This window comes from Puma concolor, chromosome B2 (assembly GCF_028749965.1).
Source record: "Puma concolor isolate L17-30 chromosome B2, mPumCon1.1.hap2, whole genome shotgun sequence".
NCBI lineage: Eukaryota > Metazoa > Chordata > Mammalia > Carnivora > Felidae > Puma > Puma concolor.
In genome coordinates this window covers 31,172,891-31,198,550 of record NC_141671.1, presented here as the reverse complement: position 1 = coordinate 31,198,550, position 25,660 = coordinate 31,172,891, and the positions used below count along the sequence as shown (strand labels likewise).

The 25,660-nt window shown below is 45.3% G+C and overlaps 1 protein-coding gene across 6 annotated transcripts; it reads right to left on the bottom strand.

The window, feature by feature from the left end:
• Positions 1 to 42: 42 nt before the first annotated feature.
• On the bottom strand, positions 43 to 24,746 carry MSH5 (mutS homolog 5). 6 transcript variants are annotated; one of them, XM_086705828.1, is made up of 25 exons: positions 24,620 to 24,746; positions 24,059 to 24,215; positions 23,658 to 23,781; positions 23,111 to 23,191; positions 22,865 to 22,927; positions 21,785 to 21,906; positions 21,501 to 21,610; positions 21,187 to 21,222; positions 20,563 to 20,645; positions 19,732 to 19,777; positions 15,601 to 15,739; positions 15,417 to 15,479; positions 7,887 to 8,015; positions 7,522 to 7,594; positions 7,249 to 7,358; positions 6,932 to 7,012; positions 3,605 to 3,692; positions 3,186 to 3,375; positions 2,943 to 3,069; positions 2,146 to 2,295; positions 1,443 to 1,517; positions 1,091 to 1,234; positions 747 to 884; positions 512 to 585; positions 43 to 299 (listed from the first exon to the last, which is right to left on the bottom strand). In XM_086705828.1, the coding sequence occupies exons 2-25, from the start codon at positions 24,200 to 24,202 to the stop codon at positions 188 to 190; spliced, it is 2,502 nt and encodes an 833-aa protein (XP_086561954.1). In that variant the 5' UTR covers positions 24,203 to 24,215; positions 24,620 to 24,746; the 3' UTR covers positions 43 to 187. The 6 variants fall into 6 exon arrangements, with proteins under 6 accessions (XP_086561954.1, XP_086561956.1, XP_086561955.1 ...); XM_086705830.1 differs by having other exon boundaries at positions 24,059 to 24,332; positions 24,620 to 24,690; XM_086705829.1 differs by lacking the exon at positions 24,620 to 24,746 and having other exon boundaries at positions 24,059 to 24,555.
• Positions 24,747 to 25,660: the final 914 nt, after the last annotated feature.

Below are 25,660 nucleotides of genomic sequence, written 5' to 3'. Positions count from 1 at the left end.
CTTTCCTATTGTTTTGTGATGCTGCTCTAAAGAAACAATACCTTGCTCTGAAATAAACTTTATTCCTAACGTGAAACAGAATTTCCAGGAAAATTGAGAATTTTGGGCCTGAGGGAGACCAGGAAAGAGACAGGGCATGGCAGCTCGCTGGGGTCTTGGGAAGTGGAGGAAAGCCAAGGAAGGACTCTCAAAGGATGCCAGTGGCAGCCGGCAGCACTTCCTGACTCATGAAAATGTCCAGGTCCAAGTTGGGATCTTCCAAATCCAGTTTCAGAAATTTATCTACCAACGTCTGGCAACTAATGGGAGAGAGAAAAATGGGATTTATGGGAGAAGAGATAACTGAGTCCCCAGGCAGAGGAGAGAGGCTGTGGCACAGGGAGCCCAGGAAAATTTAGGGATTTCAGGATAAATCGTGGGTCTCTGAAGGACAAAGAAGCTGAGTCCCTGAAAGGGGGAGAAGAGCTGCAGACATGCTAGAGAGAGCCGGGACACTGGGCCACACACTCACTTTTCCATTTGCTTCTCCTTTAGCAACTCCTTGACAGGCTTGATGGGTTTCCCACTGCGGATCAAATCTGAGACCTAGGAACCAGAAGGAGGGTGGGGGTGGGGGTGGGGGTGGGGTGTGGAGGAGGGGGAGTTGGGTAAGAGAACTGGAACTAAGGGTCAGAAATCCCATGGACCCAGAAAGCCAGGCTAACGGAAGGGAGCCCTGATGGAGGTACTTGACGTTTGGATCTCACCTCCTTGCCACGGGCAATGAGATTGCCGGGAAGCCCAGCCTGGGCAGCTGTGTAGGACGCATGGCTGGCATTGGCAATACCTTCACAAACCTGATAGAAGAAGACTAGGTCGTCCCCATCCTCACAGGTCTCCATGGTCTTAAAAGAGATACAAGGGGACAGTGTGTCATCAATGTCTCTGCTTCCTGCCCTGAAACCCTTGGCCAATCCCTGTGGGGAGTGAGAAATGGGAAGGGATGTGGTTCCTGTGCTCAGGGAGCCCCTGTCGTACCTGAAGAGCCTGTCCTCAGTTCTGGTAAATGCTCATCCTATGGATCCCTAGAGGGCTAGATGGGTTTCCTTACCAAATACTGCACAAGGGGCCCCTGTGGCAGCAGCTGTAGCTGAACAAGGCTCAGAAAGTTGGTGGCCACAAAGATGTGAGGGCACATGGGTCCAAGTGCCAGCCAGTGTCGTAGCACAGCAGCTAGAAGCGCAAGCCCATCCACCTGCACAGAGGGCAGGGGTGAGGGTACTGAACCAGAGGTGCCCTGTGTACACCTCTCCACCTGCCCTGGCCTGCCCCATCTTGCACTTTTCTGTTTCTTTCCTGCCCCATGCACTCCTGTTCCTTTCCCGAGGCACAGCGTCACCCTCGTGCTCCTTTGTCTTCCCCCGGCTTCCCCTCCTCAGTTTCTCATCCTTTTGTCTCCTCACCGTGTTGGTTCCCTTTCCGAATTCATCAATGAGGACCAGAGACTGCTTGGTGGCATTGTTCACTGCTTTCGCCACCTGCTGGGTACCAGGTGGACAAGGGAGAATTTCATTGGCATTCAAGCCTGTAATGCACTGACCACAGTCTGCCTGTGAATAAAGCTGCTATACATGTGTCCACCCTACTGGACTGCAGGTTCTTCAGTGGTAAGACACATTTCATTCATCCTTTCATTGCCAACAGTGTCTCATGCAAATCAAAGGTTCAGTAAAAGTTCATGGTATTGATTCTCCCAGTCTCTGAATTTGGTGTTTCCTGCCCCTAATACAGAAGGCATGCTGCAGAATGAAGATTTTTCTTGTTCTGATCATTTTTCTTTTTAGATTTTTTTTTTTTTTTCATTTAGAGAGAAAGCATGGGGGGGGTGTGAAGGGGCAGAGGAAGAGAGAGGGAGGGAGGGAGGGAGGGAGAGAGAGAGAGAGAGAGAGAGAGAGAGAGAAGAAAATCTTAAGCAGGTTCTATGCTCAGCATGGAGCCCAACACGGGGCTTGATCCCACAACCCTGGGATCATGACCTGAGCTGAAATCAAGAGTCAGACGCCCACCCAACTGAGCCACTCAGGTGCCCCTGATTATTTTTCAAGAGTAGAGTTCCTTCCTTACTAATACCCTCCCACAATCCCACCCCCCTTTGCTCCCTTTGACCTGGTTAAGGTCGATCATGAAGGTGGAGAGGCCCAAGGAGATGGATTCGCAGCTATGAATCCGGGTGAAGATGGCATCTACCGCCCCAATTTCGGCTTCCTCTGCTGGCACAAAGCTGCCCACCAGGGCCATGAATGTGATCAAGCCTACCTAGAAATGGAGGAGACAGGGCCTGGGGCCTGATGATGTGGGCTGGGGTAAAGGTGAGTCAAGGCTGAGGGGTGAATTATAGATCAAAGAGGGATGGACACAGTTTAATAGGAGAGTAGAGCCCCTTCAGCTTTCTTTAGAATCAGGAAAAAGGAAGGGGGGAGGGGGCAGAGGCACACCTGGGAATGGCATGGATCTATTCAGAGATGGGGGAGAGGATTTCAGGGCACAGAAAGATCTGTTAGAGCATGGCTCTCCCTCAAGTACAGAATGGGAACACGTGAGGTAGAGGAGCAGGGAGTGTGGACTACAGACTTTTCATGACAGATGGGGTCAGAACACAGGGGAAGAGCTGTAGGGACCCATGTTTGCAGGCAGGTGGGAGATGGAGACAATGAAAAAGATGCCAGAGGCCCAGTGTGCAGGGATTCTCCTCACTTGTTTTTTATTTTATTTTATTTTTTTTTATTTGGGGGAGAGTAGAAGTAGGGGAGGAGCAGACAGAGGGGGACAGAGGATCTAAAGCAGGCTCTGTGCTGACAGCAGCGAGCCCGATGTGGGGCTTGAACTCATGAACTGTCAGATCATGACCTGAGCTGAAGTTGGGTGCTCACGGGACTGAGCTACCCATGTGCCCCTCTCCTCACCTGTTTGAGGTATATGCTCTTCCCTGAGGAGTTGGGTCCGGTGATGACTTTGATCCTCCCTTTGTCCCCGCCACACTCTGCAGAGTTGGGCACGAAGGTTCGGGCACAGAGTTCCATCAGAGGATGTCTGCAGTGGGTAGAGAGTTACCTCACACATGGCCTGTGAATCCAGATAAATGAAGGCACCAGAGATGGGGCCTTTGGGCCCCTTGTGTCTATGCCTCCAGCCTCTTCTGTTCTCACCTGCCATTCAGGATTCGGACCCCAAGGAGTTGGGGGGAGTAACGGGGCCTTGAGTAGCCATAGTCCCGGGCAGCACTGGCAAGAGCCAGCAGGACGTCCAGGCGGGAGGCAAGGTCCAACACACGGGTCAAGACAGCTGCCCGCGCCAGCACCTGACACTGCAGCTGGTACATCAACAGGGTCTCCTGGTCTAGAGGTAGGGGAGGAAGGGGGTGGACATTAGCTCCAGGAGAAAATGAAGAAGAGACAAAGAAGCCAGCAGAAAGACCTGGAAATAGGCTTGCAGAGAAAGAGTCTGAGACACCCCGAGACATTGAGAGGAAAAGGTACAAAGTCAGAGTGAGAGAGCAGGAAGAAAGGAGCCTGTTAGAATATCCTCCAAGCTGCCCGCTCCCCTCCAGCCTTTTGCTTCTCCTCACCCCGGATATCACAGTGCAGGTCCCCCAGCAATGCATCCAGCTCCTTGGTTCGAGCACTACGATAGTGCAGCTTCTCCTCTGACAGAAACTGGGTGCAAGGGTTCAAAGCTGTGGGCCTTGCATTAATGGTCTCCATCTTCTCTAACATCACCTCCAGCCCCACCCCAACTTTTTTTTTTAACTTTATATTTTATTTATTTAAAAAAATTTTTTTTAATGTTTTTATTTATTTTTGCAACAGAGAGAGACAGAGCATGAGCAGGGGAGGGGCAGAGAGAGAGGGAGACCCAGAATCGGAAGCAGGCTCCAGGTTCTGAACTGTCAGCACAGAGCCCGATGCGGGGCTCGAACCCACAGACCGTAAGATCATGACCTGAGCCGAAGTCGGACGTTGAACCGACTGAGCCACCCAGGCGCCCCGTTAACTTTATATTTTAAAATAAAACAGGGCGCCTGGGTGGCTCAGTTAAGCATCTGACTTCCACTGAGGTTGTGATCTCATGGTTCCTGAGTTTGAGCCCCACGTCGGGCTCTGTGCTGACAGCTCAGAGCCTGGAGCCTGCTTCGGATTCTGTGTCTCCCTCTCTCTGCCCCTCCCCCGCTCACAGTCTGTCTCAAAAATAAACATTGAAAGAAAAAAAACTGAATTAAACAAATGTGTAGAAGAATTATTATGAGGCAAATACCCTGTGACTAACCATGTAGGTTACAAATTGAGTTAAGAAATTAAAATTTTGCCAGCTACCCCAGAGAGCCATCCTATCACAACCTTCTCCAGCTCCTCAAAAGTAACCTCTATTCTGACCTTTCTGGGAATCAATTCTTTATTTTCTTTGTAAGTTTATCACCCAAATATTCATTCTTAAACACTAGTTTAGTTATGCCTCCCCTTGATAATTTCTGATATATATATTTTTAATTCTAGTATAATTAACATACGGTGTTATATTAGTTTCAGGTGTACATATAGTGATTCAATACTTCTATGTATACTGTTCAGTGCTTATTAAGGTAAGTGTACTCTTTTTATTTTTAATGTTTCTTTTTGAGAGAGAGAATGTGTGAGTGGGGAAGGGGCACAGAGAGAGGGAGACATAGAATCTGAAGCAGGCTCCAGGCTCTGAGCTGTCAGCCCAGAGCCCAATGTGGGGCTCAAACTCACGAACCCTGAGATCATGACCTGAGCCGAAGTTGGATGCTTAACCGACTGAGACACCCAGGTGCCCCAAGATAAATGTACTCTTAATCCACTTCACCTGTTTCACCCATCCCCCACCCACTTGCCCTCTGGTAACCATCAGTTTGTTCTCTATAGTCAGGAGTCTGTTTTTTGGTTTTGTCTTTTTTCTTTGTTCATTTTTGTTTCTTAAATTCCACATATGAGTGAAATGATATGGAATTTATCCTTCTCTGACTTATCTTACTTAGCATAATACTCTGTAGATCCTTCCATGCCATTGCAAATGGTAAGATCTCATTCTTTTTTATGGCTGAGTAATATTCCATTGTGTGTACCACATCTTCTTTATTCATTCACCTATCAGTGGACACTTGGGCTGCTTGCATAGTTTGGCTATTGTAGATAATGCTGCTATAAACATAGGGGAGCATGTATCCCTTTGAATTAGTGTTTTTGTATTCTTTGGGTAAATAGTCAGCAGTGTGATTCCTGGATCAGAGGGTAATTCTATTTTTAATTTTCTTTGGAACTTCCATACTGTTTTACACAGTGATGGTACCAGTTTTTGTCCCCACCAACAGTGCAGGAAGGTTCCTTTTTCTCTACATCCTTGCCAACGTTGTTTCCTGAGTTTTTGATTTTAGCCATTCTGACTAAAGTGTGGCTTTAGGTGTGAGATGATATCTCATTGTGGTTTTGATTTGTATTTCCCTGACAGTGAGTGATGCTCAGCATCTTTTCATGTGTCTGTTGGCCATAGATGTCTTCTTTGGAGAAATGTCTGTTCATGTCTTCTGCCCATTTTTTAATTGGATTATTTGTTTTTTCTTTGTTATTGAGTAATATAAGTTCTTTTTTTTAAATTGTATTTATTTAAGTAATCTTGGGGCCCCTGGGTGGCTTGGTCGGGTAAGGGTTTGACTTCAGCTCAGATGGCGATCTCACCATTGGTGAGTCTGAGCCCCGCGTTGGGCTCTGGGCTGACAGCTCGGAGCCTGGAGCCTGCTTCAGATTCTGTGTCTCCCTCTCTCTCCCTGCTCCTCCCCGCCCTCTCAAAAATAAATATTTAAAAAATTTTTTAAAGTAATCTCTACACTCAACATGGAGCTCAAACTTACAACTGTGAAATCAAGAGTCGCATGCCAAACGCCCCTATAAGTTCTTTACATATTTTGGATACTAACCCTTTATCATATATGTCATTTGCAAATATCTTCTCCCATTCCACAGTTGCCTTTTAGTTTTTTTGGTTGTTTCCTTTGCTATGCAGAAGGTTCTTATTTTGATGTAGCTCCAATAGTTTATTTTCACTTTTGTTTCCCTTGCCTCAGGAGAGGTATCTAGAAAGATGTTGCTACAACCAATGTCAGATAAATTACTGCCTGTGCTCTCTTTCTAGGATTTTTATGGTTTCCTGTATCACATTTAGGTCCTTAATCCATTTTGAGTTTATTAAGTAGGCTTCATGCCTGGCGTGGAGCCCAATGCAAGGCTTGATTCACGACCTTGAGATCAAGACCTGAGCTGAGACCAAGAGTCAGTCTGACTGACTGAGCCACCCAGGTGCCCCTCTCTATTGCATATTCTGGGCTTTCTATTCTGTCCTATTGATCTATGTGTGTATTTTTGTGCTAGTGCTATATTGTTTTGATTACTACAGCTTTGTAATAAAACTAGAAGTCTGGAATTGTGATACCTCCAGTTTTTTGTTTTTCAAGATTGCTTTGGCTATTCAGGGTCTTTGATGTTCCATACAAATTTTAGGATTCTTTGTTCTATTTCTGTGAAAAATACTGTTAGTATTTTGATAGGGATGGCATTAAATCTGTAAACTGTAGTATCAACATTTTAACAACAATTGTTCTTCCACTTCCAGAGCATGGAATGTCTTTCCATTTCTTTATGTCATCTTCAATTTCTTTCATCATTTTATAGTTTTCAGGGTACAGGACTTTTATCTCTTTCTCACCTGACTTCTTTCTCTTTTATCTCAGAGCTGGTAAAGATCAAAGTAAAACTGTAGAAGAGACATCCCATATTGGGCAGTGCTGATGGGGGAAGGCCCTCCCTCAGCTGCTGACTCATTTCCCTCATCACCCTCCCCCCCCCCCCCCCCCCCGCCCCGCCATAGAAGTCAAGGGCCTTACCATGAAGTCCAGTCCTTCAATCTCAAAGTCACTAGCCTCTACCATAAAAGGCAGGCGGGGAATACAAAGAAGAAAGCCAATCTGGGGAGAGTGCAGAGGAGTTAAAACAGGGAGTAAAGTACTGGGCACCTTATCTCCCTAGAGGATGCCAGAGATCCCAGTATTCTCCAGTGCTTTTCTCAAGGGCCTAAAGCCACCACCATGTTCATATTCTTCACACTTCCCCAGGGGTTTTATTATCCAGCAGTGTGTCCTTCATAAACCTAATATCTCCCATAAAAGACCCCTGGAGGCTACACCCGTCCTCCTGCCCTCACCAGAGGGATGTAGATGACACTGCATGAAGGAATACGGGAGTCCAGATTCTCTAGCTCCTTTCGGGCAACCTCAGTGAGGAAACTGGGAAGTCCCATCAGCCTTCGTTTTTCTAGGAGGGTGGAAGACATATGAGTATCGAAAGTAAGGTTCCTGCCCTGTTTGCCATGGTTAGTTAGCCCCAGTTGTAGTGGCCACCTACTGATGATGGTACCCCATCACTGGGCAGGCTCGTGTTTGGGGCCCATAAGCCCCACTGCACACCCAACACTCACTCTCATCAATTTCAGGATCTATGTTGGGGAGGACTGTGAAACGATTTTCAGCAAGACTGCCCTCAAAATCCACCTGAGGAGATAAAAAGTCCAGTTGCTCATCACCCAGAACCATCTCCCAATCCTGCTCCTCACCTCTACTCGGGTCCCAATCCTCCCTGCAGTTCCTGCTTTAACCCTAACCCTCCAAGCAGGTCTCTGACATTCTGACACTTCCTCTCACCATCTCATTCTTTGGTCATCCAACTGACTTTGATGTCTCTCATCTTCCATAGCACATTCCCCAGAGCACAGTCCTTCTGTGTCCTCCAATCCCACCTCTCTTCCCTAGGTCCCCAGGGGTTCTGCCTCTGTCTTCCACTCACCACTTTCCCAATGAGGCTGGCAATATGGTGCAGGTCATCAGAGAACTCTTGGGCAATGTCCTGAAAGAGCTGGATGGACTGGGGCAGGGAGCGGCAGGCATCCCTCAGGCCCAGGGCACTATACACAGTCTGCAGCAGAAATGGACAGAAAATGGGCTGAGGTGAGGGGACAGGGATGGACTGAGAAGAACAGAGAGCAGCAGGGGGAAACACAATATAAAAGACAGAAGATCTCAAAGGCAAAAAAGAAACAGTGAGGAAAATGTCATCTGTAAAATTCTGTGTCAGGCACTACACTAAATAGTGAGACTACAAAGAACTAAAATGGGCCCTGTCCCAGATGAGCTCTTGGTCAAATGAGGAAGACAGAAATACACCCAGAAGATTTAAAAATAGGGGCACCTGGGTGGCTCAGTTGTTTAAGTGTCCGATTCTTCGTTTGGATTCAGGTCATGATCTCACAGTTCTTGGGTTCGAGCCCTCTTGGATTCTGCACCGACAGGGTGGAGCCTGCTTGGGATTCTCTCTCTCCCTCTCTCTGCCCCTCCCCTGCTCGTGCTCTCTCTCTCTCTCTCAAGAAAAATAAATAAACTTAAAAAATAAATAAATAGGGACACCTGGGTGGCTCCGTTAGTTGGGCCTCTGACTTCAGCTCAGGTCATGACCTCACAGTTCGTGAGTTTGAGCCCCGCATTGGGCTCTGTGCTGGCAGCTCAGAGCCTGGAGCCTGCTTCAGATTCTGTGTCTCCCTCTCTCTCTGACCCTCCCTGGCTCATACTCTGTCTCTTTCTCTCTCAAAAATAAATAAACATTAAAAAAAATAATAGTAAATAAATAAATAAGTAAAAATAAAGTGGTAGGTGCTTCAGTAGAGGAAAGGATCTTTTAAACTTTTTATTTATTTTTAGTGTTTACTTATTTTTGAGAGAGAGAGGGAGAGTGAGTGCACATGCGCACGCACACAACAGGGGAGGGGCAGAGAGACAGGAAGAGAATCCAAAGAAGGCTGTGAGCTGTCAGCACAAAGCCTGACACAGGGCTCGAACCCATGAACCACAAGATCATGACTTGAGCCAAAGCTGGATGATCAACCAACTGATCCACCCAGGTGCCCCTAAGAGGAAAGGATTTTATACCGAGGAAGGAGAAAGAGAAGTAGAGATATGGAAGGCAGAACAGTAAATGAGCAGAAGGAGCAAGACAGCACTGGGGAAAGACAGCAAGAAGAGAGAAAGGGTGAGAGTCACTGACAGTTAATTACCCAGGGTGAAGCTCAGGGCCCTGAGGTGGCTGCCAAGGTTAGACTGAGCAGACAGACCAAATCCATAGGGCATCTACTGAGCCTTACTTGGTGGTAGACGATATATGAAGTAAATAAATCAAAGGGTTTATACTCTAGCCATGATGGAAATAAACAAGCAGCAAAAATAATGATACCCACAAAACAGATTGACCAAGTTATGGAACTGATTAAAATTATGAAATAAGTTCAGAGAATAAGACTAATATGGACTAGGGTGCCTGGGTGGCTCAGTTGGTTGAGCATCCGACTTCGGCTCAGGTTATGATCTTGCGGTGTGTGAGTTCGAGCCCCACGTTGGGCTCTGTGCTGACAGCTCAGAGCCTGGAGCCCACTTCTGATTCTGTGTCTCCCTCTCTCTCTGCCCCTTCTCCGCTCATGCTCTGTCTGTCAAAAATAAACATTTAAAAAATTTTTAAAAAAAGACCAATATGGGCTATCTTTACAAAAAAAAGGAAATGAACTTGGTTGTGAATAAGGCTATTCAAAAGGAAGGAGAGTATTCTGTTTGAAAGCAAGAGCATGAGTAAATGAATAGAGGTAGGAGTAAGAGCCAACACTTATTGAATGCTTACTAGGTGACAGGCAATGTTCTAAATTCTTCACATATGTTAATTTCATTCATCCTCAAAATAATCTTAGGAGATAGGAATTATCTCCATTTCACAGAGGAGCAACTGGAAGCACAAAGAAATAACATAATTTGCTCAAGGTCTCACAGAGTAAATAAAAGAGCTGGGATTTGAACCCAGGTGTCTGGCTTTTAACCACCATGCTACGTTGAGAACACAGTGTGCAGAGTTCCTGAATGCATAGCCTGGCCTGGCTGATGAATGTTCAGTAGTGAGAATGGAAGATACAAATAGTTCCACATATCTGTTCATGTTAAAAGAAACCTGCTGAAGATAATAAGAAGCAGGTTTCTCACTGGCAGAGAAGGAAGTTACAAATGAGGAAAGGAGGAAGTCTGGAGTGAACTCTGTGGTATTGACTGTGGTATAGAGTGAACTCTGTGGTATCAGAGGTATGAGTATGAACTCATGGATTCTTATATAGATAGATCGATTCAGGAATACAGATGTATATGCATGGGTTAGCATACTACATTTATTTCTTTAGCTCTGTCTGTGGTGAAAAGAAGTGACAGATACCCCAGTAGCAATAACCACATCTAGTGTCCAGATCTTGGTTTCTAATACTATTCTCCAAAGAACGTAACCAGGACTCCTTGGAGAAATGGTTGATTCTAGGGCTTAGGCAAGGAAAATATAAGATGACTCTGGAGCATCTTGTAGTGGTAAAAAGTTAGGAAGTGCTCAAAAATGGACTGGGGGCCATGTCAGAAGGGCATATCAAAAGCCTGCGTGAATCTGAAAAGCCAATCTAAAAGCTAAATGGGCATATTTAAAAATACACTTTAAAAAACTATTTTAAAAAGGCGGGGTGTGCGCCTGGGTGCCTCAGTCGGTTAAATGTTGGACTCTTTTTTTAAATTTTTTTTTTCAACGTTTATTTATTTTTGGGACAGAGAGAGACAGAGCATGAACGGGGGAGGGGCAGAGAGAGAGGGAGACACAGAATCGGAAACAGGCTCCAGGCTCTGAGCCATCAGCCCAGAGCCCGATGCGGGGCTCGAACTCCCGGACCGCGAAATCGTGACCTGGCTGAAGTCGGACGCTTAACCGACTGCGCCACCCAGGCGCCCCATAAATGTAGGACTCTTGACTTCAGCTCAGGTCATGATCTCGCGCTCATGAGTTCGAGCTCCACATCAAGATCTGTGCTGGGTGCTGGCAGCACACAGCCTGCTTGGGATTCTGTCTCCCTCTCTCTGTTCCTCCCCTGCTTGCTCTCTAGCTCTCTCTCAAATAAAAATACACTTTAAAAAACTATTAAAAGATAAATAAATGGGTATATTAAAAGTCAATCTGAAAAGAACTCTTAAGGAACTAAACTAGAAAAATTTGAGTAAAATAAAAATACAACACTGAATTATAACTCATAAAAGATTTCTGACATAACTGTACTATGGTTATGTCAACATTGTTTTGGTAATATGTTAACATTAAGGGAAACTGGATGAAGGATATGTGAGAACACCATGTACAATTTTTGCAACTTTTCTTTACATCTTAATTATTAAAAAGAAAAAAAAAGAATTTAAAACAAAGCAACAGAAAGATAAATCTTAAAAATTTTTAAAAGAAAATGTTATCTATAGGTGGGGGGGTGGATAGAAACTAGAATTAGTTGACTACATAATAGTTTGGAATTACATAAATATTTTATGTAATTATAAAAATAAATGAAATTTAAAAAATTCTTAAAAATCAAAAATAGAATGAAACAAATGAACATAAATGTGTGTCCAGATAGTGACATAACTACACAGAGAGGAACTATTCCAAGTGACTAAAACATAGTAATTTGACTGTATATCCTTAGTAGGGACAAAAAGAACTTCCCTTCTCCTCCCAAAAAATCTTAAATTATTTTCAATAATATCATTGATAGTAGTGCTAGAAGTGTTATACTAAGATCGTTGTGGATGTAATGTAGGAAAAGGCAAATGAATGATATTCTAATCTTCTCATTGCTAGTGTTATTGAGAACCAGAATTTTCAGTATGAAGAAGAAATACTGAAGAAGATAAGTAAAGGAATATATAAGGTAAGGATGCTGTGCTTCTGAATTTAAATTGGTGGTATCAGTACCAATTTTATCATGCATGTATTTTACTTTTTAAAAGTTCCTATATATGTTCACAGAAAAGTCTTAAAAACAATAAGTAAAACATGCTGTGCACCTCTAGCATTCAGACTGAGACAGCCTGTAATACAATTTTTCACTAAAAGGAACCAGGGCTCCTTGGAGAAATGTCTCATCCTGGGTCAGAACCAGGAGATTATGAGATGTAGGGGCACCTGGCTGGCTCAGTGAGAAGAGCATGTGACTCTTGATCTTGGAGTCAAAAGTTCAAGTCCCACTTTGGGTGCAAAGATGACATAAAAAATAATAAAATAAAATAAAATAAAACCAGAAAATATGAATGATATTTTTGTTAGATCCCATCAAATCAGAGAGCAGGAGGGAAGCTGCCAAGTGGGAAAGTCTACTGGGGTCATGTTTAAAGGACTCAGAAGCCAACAGGAAGAGGCTCCCATTGGCCAAAGATGGAATAATCTGAACATGTAGAAAGACTAAAATTGCAGAGGACTGAAACACACGCATAAATCTGAGTTCATGATGATACACAACAACAAAAAACACACTGGCTACCTTGGAGGATGTTAGGGAACCAATTTCCTATATGCTGATAGCTGATAAATAAAAGCAGGGGGAGGGAAATCAAGCAATTTCTATGATATGAAATATATCACTGGGAAACCAAAAAGCAGATGAGAGGGTTTCTCTTTACAGAAATGTTCTGGCTAATAAATGAAGAAAGGATGACAGAATAATACTACTTTGCAATCCATAAGGAAATAATGGACTTAGGTATTAAACATCAAAAGCTGCTAACATCACAAAAGGAGAGACAGACATATGAGACATTATATTCCTCCACTTATAAAACAGTACTGAAAAAAATCTAACTTGGATTTGATAGATCTTCTAGGTTCAACTATTTACTTACAGAAATTCTAGAAGAGCGTAAAACATGTCAAAAACACCTACTGATTACATTCAGCAAAATCCAGGCTAAGGGCAATTCTGTCGGACAAACAATCTAACTTCTTCAACAAATAATTTGCAAGGGGAAAAAGAGAGATAAAGATTGAGATAGAGATGGAGGGAGAACTGTGAAAGGCAAAAGGAACCCACAAAGGAGACTTCAAGAGACATCAAACCATTGGCATATGTTGAACATATTTGCATCCTGATTAAACAAAATGTAATGTTTTAAAAATGATGACATTTAAGAGAGGATTAGAAATGTGAACATCAGGAGGGCCTGCATGGCTCAAGTCAGTTAGGCATCCTACTCTTTTTTTTTTTTTTTTTTTTTTTTTTTGAGATACAGAGCAAGAGCAGGGAAATAGCAGAGAGAGGAAGACACAGAATCTGAAGCAGGCTCCAGGTTCTGAGCTGTCAGCATAGAGCCCCATGTAGGGTTCGAACTCATGTACCACGAGATCATGACCTGAGCGAAAGTTGTACGCTTAACCGACTGAGCCACCCAGACGCCCCATCTGACTTTTGATTTTGGCTCAAGTCATGATCCCATGGTTCATGAGTTCGAGCCCCAGTTGGGGCTCTATGCTGACAGCATGGAGCCTGCTTGGGATTCTCTCTCTCTCTCTCTCTCAAAATAAATAAATAAACATTAAAAAAAATGTGGGGCACCTGGGTGGCTCAGTCAGTTAAGCTTCCAACTTTGGCTCAGGTCATGATCTCATGGTTCATGAGTTGGAGCCCCGTGTCAGGCTCTGTGCTGACAGCCTGGAGACTGCTTTGGATTCTGTGTCTCCCTCTTTCTGCCCCTCCCCCAGTTGCGCTTGCTCTCTCTCTCTCTCTCTCTCTCTCTGTCAAAAGTAAAACATTACAAAAAATTTTTAAAAACCTGCTCTTAAAAAGAATAGAAATGTGAACATCGGACAATTTGTGATATTCAAGAATTATGCTGATTGTTAGTAAGATAATGATATTGTTATTCCTTTTTATGTTTTTTTAAGTTTTTATTTATATTTATTGTGAGAGAGAGAGCACCCACATAAGTGGGGGAGAGGGACAAAAAGAAAGGGAGAGAGAGAATCCCAAGCAGGCTCCAAAGCATGGCTCAATCCCACAAATGGTGAGATCAAACTTGAGCAGAAACCAAGAGTCTGATACTTAACTGACTGAGCCACCCAAGCACCCCCATTATTCCTTTTTAAAAGTAGTTTTGGGGGGCACCTCTCTCTCGGCCCCTCTCATGTTCATGCTCTATCTGTCTCTCAATAATAAATAAACATTAAAAAAAATTTTTAAAGTAATTTTTGGGGCACCTGGGTGGCTCAGTCAGTTGAGCATCTGACTTCAGCTCAGGTCATGATCTCATGGTTCATGAGTTCAAGCCCCACATTGGGCTAGCTGCTATCAGTGCAGAGCCCACTTCTGATACTCTGTCTCCCTCTCTCTCTGCCCCTCTCATGCTCATACTCTTTCTCTCAAAAATAAATAAGCATTAAAAAAATTTTTTTTAATGTTTATTTCTGAGAGAGACAGAAACAGAGTGTGAGTGAAGGAGGGGCAGAGAGAGAGAGGGAGACAAAGAATCCAAAGCAGGCTCCAGGCTCTGAGCTGTCAGTACAGAGCCTGATGCGAGGCCTGAATCCGCGAACCGCAAGATCATGACCTGAGCTGAAGTCAGACGCTTAACCGACTGAGCCACTCAGGTGCCCCCAAAATAAATAAGCATTTAAAAAAAAGAGAAATTTTCTTTTAGAAATCATATTAACATATTTATGGGTGAAATTATATGATGGCTGGAATTTGCTTCAAAGTAATCCAGGAAGGGGAAAGCAAAGAGAAGATATACATGAAACAAGATTGGCATGAGTCCAAGTGTCAAAGCTGCATCGTGGGTACATGGAGGCTCATTATATTACTCTAAAATTTTTTTTTCACAACTTCTACAATACGAAGTTTTTTTCTTGTTTTTTTTAAGTGTTGGGATAGGGTGCCTGGGTGGCTCAGTCGAGCATCCAACTCTTGATTTCAGCTCAGGTCATGATCCCAGGGTCTGGGGGATCGAGCCCCGAGTCGTGCTCTGAGCTGAGCATGGAGCCTGCTTAAGATTCTCTCTCTCTCGGGGTGCCTGGGTGGCTCTGTCGGTTAAGCATCCGACTTCAGCTCAGGTCATGATCTCACGGTCTATGAGTTCAAGCCCCGCGTCGGGCTCTGTGCTGACAGCTCAGAGCCTGGAGCCTGTTTCAGGTTCTGTGTCTCCCTCTCTCTCTGACCCTCCCCGGTTCATGCTCTGTCTCTCTCTCTGTGTCTCAAACATAAATAAATGTTAAAAAAAAAAAAAAAGATTCTCTCTCTCTCTCCCCCTCTTTTTCTGCCCCCCTCCCCCCCACCCCGGCTCATGCTTGCTCTCACTCGTGCACTCTCTCTCTCTCAAAAAAAAAAAAAAAAAAAAAAAGTGTCAGGATAAAGTTGGAGAGGGTGACCAGAGTACAGAAGGTCTGGATCACATGCTGAGGGACTTAACTTGGACTTCTGGGATTCAAGAAGGAAGAACTTACCTTGTACAGAACTTGCCAGTCGCTGACCTTGGTGTGGGACAGCTTCATGCGTTTCAAAATCAGCTACAGTCAAAGGGACAGCCATTGTTTTCCCTCTCCCACTCTAATGCTCCTCAAAAAGCCCCATGTCCAATATTGACCCTCAAACTCCTTCCCCACCTCCCGGCCCCCACCCCTGGCTCACAGGCACATTCTTGATATGACCCAGCAACCGATGCAGCATTTGAGCCATGTCCAGATTCTGGGGTAGTAGGAAAAACTGAATGACATCCAACCGAGAATTTAGCTCTCCCAGGTCGTGAGTCGGACGTGTGAACCATAGCCTGGAAGTGAGGCATGACACGGGGGGTGGGGACAGAAATTACATCTGTTCTCGTTATTGTCTTGATCCCAGTTTGTGAAAATGTGTGTCTGGAGGTCCCTGGGGATTGTGGTAATCAGTATCTGTACTGGCAAGTATCTATGCGGGCGTGTTTACACAGATCTACTAAAAATCTCTGCATGTGAGCACGACTCTGTTTATCATGGTTTTGATGGATGTAACCATGTGTCATTCCATGTGGATATGTAATGGAGCTTGTCAATATTTAGAGGGAGTGTAGCGTATTGAGGTATTTGTGTGCCAACACTCTAGTTCTCTCTGCAGCTGAGTAGGAGACGGTGAGTCAGCGTGAGTTTATCTGCATTTAGCTGTGAAAGTGTCTCTGGGTGTAATTGCACACACGTTCATCTTCTCTTGTTGTTCTGTAAAAGTATATAACCATTCCATGTGGAGTGATAATCCTCAATTCATGATAATGGTCATCTCTGCAGAGAAGGATTGGGAAGGATACTGAAGAGGCTTCAATGACAATGTCTTTTTTTTTTTTTCTTAAGTAAGTTCTATACCCACTCTGGGGCTCAAGCTCATGACCCCAAGATCAAGAGTCATATGCTTGGGGTGCATGGGTGGCTCAGTCAGTTGAGCGTCCGACTTCAGCTCAGGTCATGACCTCGCAGTCTGTGAGTTCAAGCCCTGTGTCAGGCTCTGTGCTGACAGCTCAGAGCCTGGAGCTTGCTTTGGCTTCTGTGTCTCCCTCTCTCTCTGCCCCTCCCCTGCTCATGCTCTGTCTCTCTCTCTGTCAAAAACATTAAAAAAAAATGTTTTAAAAAAAGAGTCATATGCTCTACCAACTGATCCAGCCAGGCGCCCCTTCAAAAACATTGCCTTATTCTTAAATTTGTTCGTGCAAACATAGACGTTTGTATTATTATTACTTCCACATTTTGTGTGCCTGAGGTATTTCCTAATAAATTAGTATACGGTAATAAATGTTTCTTCTGTGTTTGTCTAATTCTGGGTGCCCCTATCTTCTCTATGGCTATGAAGAGTGTGAGACTCTGCAAGGACCTGTGAGCCCATGAATTCTTTTCTGTATTAGAGCAAGCCATTAGGCATGTTATTTTACTTTATTTATTTTTTTAATGTTTATATATTTTGGGGGGGAGGGGCAGAGAGGGAGGGAGACAGAGGATCCAAAGAAGGCTCTGAGCTCTCAGCGCAAAGCCCGATGCAGGGTTCAAATCCCCAAACTGTGAGATGATGACCTGAGCCAAAGTCAACGGACTGAGCCACCCAGCCACCCCAGGCATGCTACTTTATATAAAGAACCAACCTATGGAGACACTATGGCCCGAGGATATGTATCTCACACTATATAGTCTATGGCCAGTTACCCTGGGTTAGAACACCCCAGGTTAGAGTAAAGTGGAGAATTAGGTTGGATTCGAGGGTAGGTTTTAGGCACCTCTGCTCCTTAGCCACAGAGAGCTCCACCAGCAGCTGTGTAGGTCAGTCTGTGAATACTCTTCCCCACCTTGGAGAGTACAAGCAGACTTTCTTGTAAAATACCTAGGTTTTTCAGGGCGCCTGGGTGGCTTAGTCAGTTAAGCATCTGACTTTGGTTCAGGTCATGATGTTGTGGCTTGCAAGTCTGAGCCCTGAATGGGACTCTCTGCTGTCAGCACAGAACCCACTTTGGATTCTCTGCCCCTCCTCCACTTGTGCTCACACTAGCAATCTCTCTCTCTCGCTCTCTCTCTCAAAAATAAGCATTAAAAAAAATACTTAGGTTTTTCTGACTCACGTACTGCTAGTGCCAGGAGAAATCTTAGTCAAGCTGAACCTCCTAATTCTATAGCTGAGGAAATGAAGCCCTTAGACAAGCAGCTTGTCCAAAATCTAGAGCTGGGTCTCAAACTCAGGTCTCCAGACTGTGAGCACAGTGCTCTTTAGAGCATAATGTGACATTCAGTCACCTTCCTGGTGCCCTGTCCAGTTGGAGGCCAACTGGGTCCTTAGTTCATGATTCAGGTTGTGATTCCATGCCCTGCTGGATCCTACCTGGGGGGATCTGCATTCCTCCCCTCCCCTTTAATGCTGATCTCTTCTCCCCTGAGAATTCCTTCTCTCTCATCCCTGGTTGAGATTAGAGATCTGCACCTGTAGAATGCGTGGGTAATGAAGGCATCCCAATTACCTGGAGATGACCTCAGATTATCCTAAATTAATCTCTAAAAGACACACAGTGCAGGGCAGGTGAGGTGGGTAAAGGATTGCGCACCTGTAGGCTAGCAAAGGTTTCAGCTCTGAGTTTGTACAGATGACTTGACCAATGTGTTTGCATTTGTGTACCTACTCACTCACTCGGTGCTACTACATACAAGGCCATGTGGCAGGCACTGAGGTAACAGGAATGACTGCTGTACGGAGCTCACAGCTATGAGAACAAGCAGATTCACCGACCGCTAACTCCAACCTGACGTGACAGTGCAACTAGAAAACAAACAGGCAACGTGAGAGCAAATGGGAAGGTGTGTGTCAGTATCCTTATGGGTGCCTGTGAAAGTTTCACCACGAAGGTGATAGTTGGCTTGTACCTTGAAGAAGATGTAAGATTCTGACAGGTGAAGAACAAGGGAAAAACTTTCCAGAGGGAACTGCATAAACATGGGCATGGTGTATTTCCATGATGGAAAGTGGCCCAAATGACTGGACTATAGGGCAGATCCAGTAAGGATGGATTTAGGAAGGGCTTGGGAAAATAATCATGGAAGTTTAAATTGGGGTGAATGGGAGGGGCCCTGAACATCATACTGCTAAAGATGTTAATCTCCATCCCACGGAGAACGGGGAAGTCTGAGGTTTATGTTATTTTGTTTTTACTTAAGGTTTAAAAAAAAAAAAAAGTGGAGTGACATGCTCAGATCTCTGTTGTGGAATGACAAGTATTTTAGAACGAAGGACAGATTGGAAAAAGAAGAGATTCAAAGCACAGAGACCAATCTGAAGGTGAATACAATGCCCAAGGTTAGAAATGATTACAGCCAGAGTTAGAGCAGTGGAAAGAGGGAGAGAGATGGCTGAGAAAGACATTTCAGGGTACAATCAATAGGCCTTAGTGAATAATTGAATATGAAGGGTGAAGGAGAAGCATCAATCCAAGGTTGAGAAGCAGTACTGCCAGCGATGCCATTATGCAGATAAAAAAGGATGCAGGAAGACGAACAGGTCCAGTGGGCATCAGTTTAGATGCTCTGAGCTTGAACTGCCTATAGAAATTGCAACTGGTGATGACGTGCGGTGAGCATCCCACATATACAGCTCAGAAATAGAGACACAATTTTGAAAGTCAACAGACAATAGCTCAAATGTGAAGTGTGGTTTTTATAATTAAAGATAGTACCATGTGGGGCCTGGCATGTGACTCTTGATCCTGGGGTCATGAGTCTGAGTGCCACGTTGGGAAGTTGATTGTACTTAAAATAAAATTTAAAAATCTTAAAAAAAGTAAAGATAGTACCATATGAGGTCGAAACTTCCAGTTATTAAAAAAAAGACACAATGTATAGCATAAGGAATATAGTTAATAATACTGTGATAACTTTGCATGGTGACAGATGGTAGCTAGAGTTATCATGGTGATCACTTCGTAACGTATATAAACACTGAATCACTATATTGTATACCTGAAACTAATATAATATTGTATATCAACTACACTTCAATAAAAAAAGATATTACCATGTGTGCATTAGTGTTTTGTGATTGTTTCTGCTGCTTGCATGTGTGCCAGTCTGTACCATCAATGGGCATACGTATATCTGTGCTGACAACACAGAATGAGGATACTAGCTACCACACGGGATTGGTGTGAGGATTAAACGTGTTTAGCCAGCATTTGGGAAATGGCAGTTCTCAGCACTATGAGATGGGGTGGTTTGTGTGAGTCTGTAGAATGAATGCATTAACCTACAGCACATGTGTGAGACTTACCTGAGCAGCTTCTGTCCCCACTTACAGTGGCATCTATCGAGGATTCCTGTGGGGAGCAGGGGCAGGCAATGAGCTTGTTACAAGGCAGCGGCAGAAAAAGGAATGTGTGGGTGTGTCTAAACTGAGGCATCCGGGCCAGAGGTTCGGTTAGGACAGAGTTCGGACAGGCTGGCCTGGGGGCGTTCCGCAGATACAGAACACAAAGGCAGCTAAAGCCAGCGACTGGCCACAAGTCTGAGCCAGGATTACCGTCCGTGGGCTTAGGGAGGGATAGCCACTCACAGGAACAGTTGGCCAGAAAAATACACAGAGCAGCTGTGGTTGGATTCACAAAGAGGCCAACACATATATGTAAACATTAGACACAATCCACTGAGGTATGCACAGTAAAACCATGCGGCTACTTGGGGAGATGTCCCCACTACACCCTAAAGCCAGAGACAGCAGACAAAGACTCGATGCAAATAAGCTATGCATAAGTTATGGACAGTTATGCAGTTATATAACTCTCCTCTAAACATAGGGACTCCCAAAGTCCCTAGACAGGTGCACAACCAGCAGAAACATCCATAGAAACCCAAGGAAGGAACATGGAATTGGTAAAGTAAGAGATGATATGCAAATGACACTGGACAACTATGGATGGGGGGGGGGGGAGGATGCTCAAGCTCAGGGAGGGTACAAGGAGCATCAGAAAGCTGGACTGGAGTGGAAGAGACATCTGGCAACAGGAGTGAAGTGGGAGGGAAGAGGGACTGGGACACATGTCGGGAGGCAGCTGCTTTTCTGGCAGCATTTTGTAGTGTGGGATGAGGGAAGGGGCATACCTACCAAACAGGCTGAGCCCCTCCTTCAGTCCACTGGCCACTTTGTACACTGAAGGGTGAGACTCACTCTTAAATATCTGCAGAACACTGTAAGGGAGAAGTGAAGGAGCTTGCGGTAACTTGGATTTAAAAAAAATTTTTTTTAAGTTTATTTTTGAGAGAGAGAGCAGGGGAGAGGCGGGGGGGGGGGGGTGGGTGGGCGGAGAAAGAATCCCAGGCAGGCTCTGCGCTGTCAGCATGGAGCCTGACACGGGGCTTGAACCCTGAACCATGAGATCATGACCTGAGCTGAAACCAAGAGTCAGACACTTAACCGACTGAGCCACCCAGGAGCCCCAAGGTAACTTGGATTTTTTAAAGGGAATTGAGAAGATGGAAGGGAGATTGGGAACATCCTCCTGAGATTAAATTTTGTTGTAAGGTCTGTCCCTCACTTCTGTATCAGTTTTTCTCTTTAGAAAAGGAAGGTGACACCTTTGGGCTTTTCTCCCTCTCTTCCCTTTTCTTCAAGGAGAGAGACCTTAATAACCCCTGGATTAAAGAAACTGGAGCCTCACTGGGATTATTAGAGTATTAAACTTAATCCTTCTCTCTCTCCAGAGACGACAGCCTGCCTCCATCTCCTTACCTGTAAGTGTCTTGATCTATGCTCACCAGATGGGTCCTGAGGACAGAAAACAAGAAGAAAGAAAGGTGGCTGGGGTAGGAGTGGTGTGAGTTCATTCTTAGGTTCCACCCCCTAGATCCCCCTCCTGGAATACTGTCTCAGTCATCTCCCCGGAGCTCCACACCCCCTTCAGGTGCTCCTATGTGTCCTAGAGCACTTTACCTGATGGGTCACTGCCCACTCCTCCCACCGCCCCCCCCCCCCCCCACCTTGTCTTGCTATTAAGACCTCCCAATCCCACCTTACTTTGCTTGAGGTTAGGGTAAATCACCTACAACACAAATTTCTTAAAGCCCAGGATGGGGACGCTGACGTTATAATCTTCCAGTTCAACCCCAATTCTTCTTCGACCCAGGAACTTGAGCAGCCCTCCAAGTGCTCGAACCTGGGAGGAAATCAGTAATGGAGTTGAGGTAAATCCCAATGTCCTGGAGGCTGGACAACACCAGAGAAAACTATTATTTTCCAGGATTGGACTAGTACCTCCCAGGACTCAACCCTAGGAATGGGTATTGGTCCCTTTCTCCAACCAGCCCTCATCTCCCAGGACCCTTCCTACCGTGAGGAGGCAGTCAAAGGGAATAATAGAGGAGAGGAAGAGGATTTTCTCAGTGGTGGTCATGGAGTCTGGGATGAAGGAGTAGTTTCCAGCAAGAAGGCGCTGTTTGCTTATCTCCAGACCTATTTTGGGGGAAGCATGAGAGGGAAGGGAAAGGTCTTGTAGCCCAATTTTCACCCCATTTTAAGAAGGAGATGATAGAAGCAAGAGAGAGGATGTGACTTGCCAAGTTACACAGGCAGTTAATGGAAAGCTGAAACAAGAATCAAATCTTCAGGGGCGACTGGGTGGCTCAGTTGGTTAAGCTTCTGACTCTTGGTTTCAGCTCAAATCATGATCTCATGGTTCAGAGCTCGAGTTTGAGCCCTGCATCTGTGCTGTCGGCGTGGAGCCTGCTTGGGATTCTCTCTCTCCTTCTCTGCCCCTCCCTTGCTCACACACTCTCTCAAAATAAAATGATGATGATGATGATACTAATAATAATGTACCAAATTTTCAGACTTAGTCTAATTATCTCTTTATTTTACCTAGAATATAAAGATCTTTGGCTGAGAGCACAACCTGAGAAAGACAAGTGATTCAGAATATCTATTCCTAAGGTATCTATTTGGAATTTGGGGTCAAAGGATCATATTAATAGAGGAATGAATAACACTAATGTCTTAATATCTAAGTAGAATAGAACATTCCTTATCTTTTTTACAAACCTGGGAAGGTTTTGTAAAACTTTTTACAAACCTGAGAAGGTTTTGTCTATTTTTTTTTTTTTTAAGGGACAAATGGGTTTGGCTTAAAGGTAAAAATCCCAACAATCAAAGCTATCCACAAAGTGTCACCACTTCCTCTTCTCAGGGAAGGCCCTCATCCCTAGACACGCCTATGTGGAAACTTCACAAGGTTTCAGGTTATTAAAGGGTAAGGAGCAGGAGAGATCTTGAGGAGACTGCTTATGGGACTTGGAGAACACAAAGGGTTAGGATAAGATAAGGCTGAGGAGAGACTTCTGATGGAGCTCAAGTAGAGTAAGGAGAAAGGGGTAGGAAAAACGGGATGAGGAATTGGGCAAAGGAAAGGAAGTACCAAAATCCACACTTGGCAAAAATACAATTTCAGGTCTCTTAGGCTCTCTGTGTTCCTGGGAGGCTGTGGGGGAAGCAGAGAAAGGGCCATGAGTCTGAACATCTCAGTCCTCTGCCTCTGTCCCACCTTCCCTCTCACCCAATTCTAGCCTCCTGGCTGTTGCTCCTCCAAGACCCTTTAGTCTCCTGGAATATTCCACAGTTCACTCCTTTCCCATTTTTGCTTTTCCCCTTACCCAGTCCTTACCAAGCTTCCCTAGAAACCGAGTCATATTCTCATCCTGTTTGGCACTCGTAACAACAGACCGGGGATTGATTTCATCCAACACTTGGAAGAAGAATGGAGACCAAATGAGTAAAAGGATCCTCTAAGGGGGTATCCATAAGGCCTCCCCTTGCTATTTCCTTCTACTCCCTCCAAAACAAACAAACAAACAAACAAACAAACAAACGCACCCTCTTTTCCTCCCTCTAAAAGTAAGAGGTGCTCTGCACATTGGGAGCATAGGTAGGAGTCAGGCATGAGATTGAGGAATGAGAAGACTGGCAGGGTGGCAGGAGGGAAGAGTGACCTGGAGATTGTCACTAGACTCCAAAGCCCTGCAGGACAGACATGACTGATTTGCCCAGCACCTGATACATTATAAACAATAAGTGTTGAATAATGAAATGAATTCCTATAAACAACAGGGGGAACTTCTGGGAGTCAATAAAATAAATTGAGACAGGTAAGGATAGAAGAGTGAAATACACTTCCAGTCTCAGAGTAGAGGAATCCATGGTTCTGCTCCCACCTCTCTGGAGAAGCTTGAGACTCTCATGGTCTGGGGCATCCGGCATGAAGTGGATGGTAGAGTCACTAGTGTCATAGTAGGCGATGCCCAAGTATCCTGAAGTCCACAGCGCACACAGATAGATCTATCCCAGGAAGAAGAAAGGAAACCGACAGGAAAGGAAACTGCTGGTAAGTGTAGGGTTATGCCATGTCCTACTTAATTTTAATCATTTTATCAAATCCCTGACTGAGATAAGTATCATCGTCCCCATTCAGTCAGTGTCAAACAGAGCAGAGGCAAGTGACCTGCCAGCTATTCCAAGCCCATTGATTCTAACATCCCGAAGTTCCAACCAACTCCCTGCTCTCAGGATCCAAGCGCCTGCTCCACCAGACATCAGACACCGCCGCCCCAGAGACCTCCGCCGGCTCTTGCTCGTTGTCCTCCTCCTCCTCAGCCTCCCCACGGCCCGACACTGGGGCCAGGCTGGGAAAGCTGGCCGAAGCTGCCCCCGGCTCCGGGCTCTGCGGCGTCCCGCCTGGGATCGTTCCTACGGAGAACATGGCCTTGGACGCTCTGCGGGCGCAGAAAACGAAGACGGTTCAGGAGCGGGATTTCACCGCCAGGAGGCTGGGATAGGGGGTGCGTAGACACGCAAATCCACCCGAACTGGGAGAGGGCTGAGGCGCAGGGCTGCAAGGGCCGGGGAGAGATGCGGTAACGTTTTGTTTTTAACATCTGCGGACATTTTGACGGGCGACTTCTTAGGTATATCACCAAAGTCCAGACTGCAAAACCCCACGTGCCCCACCCACATTCCGGTCACCCGGGGCTTGTACTTTGGCTGGAGGGCCCTGAGGGCCGAGTCTGCACGTCTCCTCTCCCGGCCTCTGCCAACTCCCCCACTATCGCTGCCCTAACTTCTCGGCTTCCCACCCCAGTTGCGGAAACTCGCGGCACTTTCCCGCGTTTTCAGTCACCTGGGTAGCTACGTGCGCGAAACCGCGTCACTAAGAGCCGCCCTCCCGCGAGAGAGGCACACCTGAGTGGGGGCGGGGTGCGCGCGCACACGCCCCGCCCCTCTAAGCCGCTATTGGCCGGAGAGATCCGGATCCTGCTTAAGATTTCGACAGGACTGGAGGGAGGAGAGGATCGCTGTTGCTAAGACGGCTGGACGCTGATTGGTCTATTCGCATATGGGGCGGTGTCCGAACGTTCAAACTTCCCGCCGCCTGTGCCGTTGCTTAGCACTCGGGCCTTAGGCCTTCCCGGTTTGGGCTTTGATTGACGCGGGGTGGAGCCTGTGAAAGTCGGAAGCGGAGCTTGAGTCAGAGCCTACAGAACTAACTGGTCTAGGCGGGTTGGGGGGAGCAGCCTAAAGGGGCAGAGGCGAATTGCATTTTTTTTTTTTCCGGAGAGCGAAGATAAGCACATTATTAAACCTGTACCAACAACTCTAAATTAATATTTGTACCCACTGAACTAGTATTTATGAACAGCTTAGAATAGTGCCTCGTAAACTTAGTAAAAGCCACGTGTTTTAAATAAATAAACAGAAATAAGCAAGACTCCTATCCTAGTCCTCTTTTGCCTATATCCTTGGTTCAGGGTATTACCACCCCAACGAGGGAACTACTGGGTCTCAATTATAATTTTTGTCTCTCACAAGGAAGTGGAAGCGTTCGAATTACACCAAAGTCTGGTGGAGAGAAGTAGACCTGATAAGAACAGCTACACTCCTGCTGAGACATGTCTGTACCCCTCCTACGGATGCACACACACCCACATCCCTAAGTACAGAGGGGTGTTATTCATTCACTCAGCAACTATTTAGTGCCTATTCTGGGTCAGGTGGCAGACCCAAAGTACTGAACATTAATTAAGTATGGGCTTCATGAAACTTACTTTTTAGTGTGTGTGACGGGAGGGTAAGTGAGAAGATTGTGAGGGGGACAGAAATAAACAAGTATATACTTTAAAAAATATATCCTCCTCCCCAACTTTGTCCAGGGTACCCTGAG